Source organism: Nicotiana tomentosiformis, chromosome 6 (genome assembly GCF_000390325.3).
Source record: "Nicotiana tomentosiformis chromosome 6, ASM39032v3, whole genome shotgun sequence".
NCBI lineage: Eukaryota > Viridiplantae > Streptophyta > Magnoliopsida > Solanales > Solanaceae > Nicotiana > Nicotiana tomentosiformis.
In genome coordinates, this window is record NC_090817.1 from 99,300,588 (window position 1) to 99,305,003 (window position 4,416).

Here is a 4,416-nt window from a genome sequence, read left to right on the forward strand (position 1 = left end):
GACCGAGGTCGAGTATCAAGGGCACTTCTAACGGCTAGTTTTTATAATATGATATTTAAGCGAATATTCCACTGAATATTCTTTATACTTGTACTTTTAGGGTTGACTGGGATATGTCCCATATAAATAGAAAAAGAGATAGGGGGAAAGGGCATGTAACATTCCCTCACAAGAACACTTTTTGAGAATAAGACTTTCTCTCTAGAAAAGTTACAAATATTACCTTTCTAACAAGATTCGATTATCTATTATTCCACACTTTTTCATCAGATCCGAGAATAGTTCTAATATTATGGCATTTGTCTATCACTCATCACTGTTAGAAGAAGGAATCATCCACCTTATTCAATATTGGGTGAATCATTCTCCTTATTTACGTTAATGTCATTTATTCCTATTTATTACTTGATATTCTTCCATCATTAATCATCTTGAAACATTGAATGTACACAACATTTAATCCTCCATCAATACTATCCAGTTTTATTTGAGTTGACTAGTTATAAATTTGGGATATTATCATTAACTAGGTTTAATCTCTTTTTATATAAAATTAATTAATTTAATCAAAGATTTATACTTTTTGGTCAAGCAGAGAGAACAACGACAAAGCTCAAGCTTTCTTCCGTCTACCTGTGGTTGAGGGAGGTTGGGAAGGAAATGGTGGGTGGAGACTAGCAAATGAAAGAAAAAATGGAAGACGAAGGAAAAAAGAAATAGAGAAAGGGGAGGGGGAAAGAAACTAAGGTAGAAAATGAAAAAAGTTACGGAATATGGGTGGGATGTGCGGGGAAGACGAGAGAGGTGAGGGAGGAGCGAAAGAGAGAAGGGCAGGGAAAGGTTTTTTTTTTCTTTTATATTTATATTTTATTCTATCTCTAATTTTTTTTTAATAAAAATAATACTATTCACGCGCCTTGGCAACGTGATTTGTACACAGTTTAACCATGTCAGTTGCACTACTACCACATAAACATAATTAATGGTCAAAAATATTTATTAGTACTCATTGTTTTTAAGCTGAAGTATTTAAATAGATAAAGTATAAGTTTATGTATTGAGTCTCTGCAAACTAATACAAGTTTGAATGACAACGAGTGCATTTGGCCTTTCAATATTGAATAGCCAACTTTAATGGGTGAAATATTTTATAATTCATCATATATCCACTCATTCTTCTCTTCATATTATTCATATATAGTATCCGTCCTCTTTATCCGGTCCAACACACATATCAAAGCGAAAAACTCATTCTCCTCTTCTGACCACCATGTGCACGTTAGAAAAGTCAGGCAACATCTTCTATCTTACGCTTACCGGCGACGATGAGCACCGACTGAATCCTACTCTCATCACCACCATCCGTTCATTTGTAGCCGAAGTTAAATCCCAAGCCGTGAAGGGTTCCGTTCTGATCACAAAAGCCCAAGGCAGGTTCTTCTCTAACGGCTTTGATCTAAAGTATGCACAAGCCGCTGGTTCAGCGCAAGCTGCCAAAGATCGGCTACACAACATGGTGGCCTTGTTCAAGCCGCTGGTCGCCGATTTCCTATCACTCCCAATTCCGACCATCGCCGCCGTCACCGGCCACGCGGCGGCTGCGGGGCTGCTGCTAGCGATAATCCATGATTATGTAACCATGAGATCGGATAAAGGAGTGGTGTATATGAGCGAGTTGGATATAGGGATGACTTTGCCCGACTATTTTACGGCGATGATAAGGTCTAAGGTTGGATCCGCAGCTTCTCGGCGGAATTTGGTTTTGAAAGCAACGAAAATGAAGGCGGAGGAGGCGGTGGTGATGGGAATTGTGGATTCTGCGCATCCTACGGCGGAGGAGGCGGTGGTTGCGGCGGTGAGACTGGCGGAGGAGCTGGGGAAGAAGCGTTGGAATGGCAAAGTGTATGCAGAGCTGAGGAAATCGTTGGTTCCGGAAGTGTGTGGAGTTTTAGGGTTGAAACATACCGCTGTCTTGCCTTCACGCTTGTGAGAATCACTTTTTCATTCAGAAAGTTGTTTTTTTTTCGCCGGCTTTTTACAAATACTAGTGATGATAATAATTGACCCTATTTCATCTTTGAACAATATTGTGTCATCGCATGCTGTCTAAAAATTAATTCTCGATGTGAACGCCTATATTGAGATGCTAATCTAGGATTTAAAAGGTGACGGATGCCAAATTGTTTTTAGCGTACACGTTATAATAACTAATATATAGTTTGTTCGATTTTATTTTTTAAATTTTATTCGGACAATTTAATAGATATTTTTTTGTAAATATAAAAATTACATTACTTTTTTAGATCCTACTTATGAATTTTATTGGGTATGTTGTCATTGTCATATAAAAATTACATCTGAGACATCAAGAAGCAAATATAATTAGCATTTTAAAGAAAAAATCACACATCAATATTTTCATTAGAACTACATCTTTTTTGTATGCTAAAAATAAATTTGCACCGGTAAAATAAAATCTTCAATAAGGAAACTTCACTAATGAGAATAAGAAAAATAAAATAACATCTTCAATAGATAAATTATGTCCAATAAGTAAATGCAGAATTAGATAAACTACACGATCCCAAAACTTAAAATCATAAACTCATATTTTTCTAGGCGGAACTTGCAAAGTATTCATCATAATTTAATAATAAAGAGATTTAAATTGTATTTAACCATCATACAATAGCACAAATTTTTATGTTATAATAAAAAAAGAAATTATAAAAATTAAATTTGATCTCAATCTAAATATGAAGACCCAAGTTTTTTTATTTTGAAAGAAAAAACTAAAAGATTTGAGATTAAGAGAAATGCTTATTTATGGATTTTTTAAATTTTGGAGGTTCTTTTTTTAGTGTTCTTTCTAAAGATCACAAATAAAATAATAGAATAGAGAAAAATATATAAAAATAATAAATAATAAATAGAAAATTGGGAGTTAACCAAAAGGGAAAATGATGGGGACAGAAGAAATAAAAAATGCAACGAAAATTCAAATTTGAATTTTTACATACCAGAAAAGCTTTCAAAAATGTCTATCAGCTATGGTGCCTTTGTCTAGTTTGCGACTGGGGATGACAAGATCAAATATTTAACCTAATTTAAAAAAAATTATACATAAATATATAATAATTTTACGAGTGCCATACCACCCAGATGGTGGATCGCTTGTAAATGTATACTCTTTTCTTTAAGAGTTCAGTCGGTTGATTAAGTTAGCTAAAACCTTTAGGTTTATTTAATTAAATAATGGTAATGGGTATAAACAGATACTTTTGGCGTTTGCGCAGTTGTTACAGACCGGAGAGGGAGTGCAAAATAGATAAAGCAATCATAAATAAAGGGAAAATTGGAGAAATATATATATTTGAAACGCTCGTAAATCAGTTGCTTAAGAATTGATTCATTGGTATTTACCAGTCAGATAATGATACGTGTGGATGTAATTTTGAAAGTGAAAGCGCACGTTGGTTGATGCTTCTTATTAAAAAAGACAAAGAAAGTTCATTCGATAAAGGAATTTGCCTCTTTCGTTCCGCCGATGGACGGTTCTTCTTGTTTTAAAAAAAGAACTAATGTTCCTGAACATGTCGTCAGCTCTTTTTGGATTTTGAAATTTATGATTTTCGTGACTTAGTTATTGGGATTATTTTTCTTTAACTAGTCATGTGCAGATAGTAATTTTAAAATTGTTCCTAATCACCTTCGAAAAAGCTGGAGCTCTTATCTTTCTTTGATCGTGTGGATTTTGTTTATATTTTTAAATCTTGAATTTTTATTGCACATAAGATTCGTAGCTACATTTTCAGTTTTTCTTTTTTACTGCATAGGTTCTCTTAGGAGCTTGCTTTTTAAGTTGAATTGCAAATGATGTTGTAGTTTCATTTGAAAACTTACTTTCTTAATAAATACTTATTTCAATTTAGATGATATACTTTTCTTATTAGTTCGTTCCAAAAAGAATGACACATTTTTATATTTGAAAATAATTCAACTTTAAATTCTTCATTTTACTTATTTTACCTTAAATGAGAAGTTTTTATAGCTTTAAGACCACACGTTTTAATTTATTATTATTTTTTTTTTCATTGTGCATAAAACAAAATCAAAATCATCAAGCTTCCTGCGGCCTCTCCAACACCTCTATGATTGAATTTAAGGCTACCTGACATTCCTTAGGTGGGGGTAGCCTACCAGTAGAATAATGGATTTAATGTTGTTGTTTGCATACGGAGTTGTTTGCATTTTACACTGCTCATTTATTTGATTTACAACTAATCTCCTTATTTTTTACAATTTACTTTTTTCTTTTTACCCATTCACTTATTCATTTCTAGGCAAAACTATTTGTGGTTTATTATTATTATTATTATTATTATTATTATCATTATTATTATTATTCTCATATTA

The 4,416-nt window shown here is 32.9% G+C and overlaps 1 protein-coding gene across 1 annotated transcript; it reads left to right on the forward strand.

Annotated features, from left to right (window-relative positions):
- Positions 1-812: 812 nt before the first annotated feature.
- LOC104096706 (enoyl-CoA delta isomerase 2, peroxisomal-like) lies at positions 813-2,085 on the forward strand. Its single transcript, XM_009603121.4, has one exon. It carries the CDS (start codon positions 1,271-1,273, stop codon positions 1,988-1,990), a length of 720 nt encoding a protein of 239 aa, XP_009601416.1. The 5' UTR covers positions 813-1,270; the 3' UTR covers positions 1,991-2,085.
- Positions 2,086-4,416: the final 2,331 nt, after the last annotated feature.

What these genes read in the sequence shown, in the direction of transcription:
- LOC104096706 (XM_009603121.4), top strand. Translation starts at nt 1,271, where the DNA reads ATGTGCACGTTAGAAAAGTCAGGCAACATCTTCTATCTTACGCTTACC.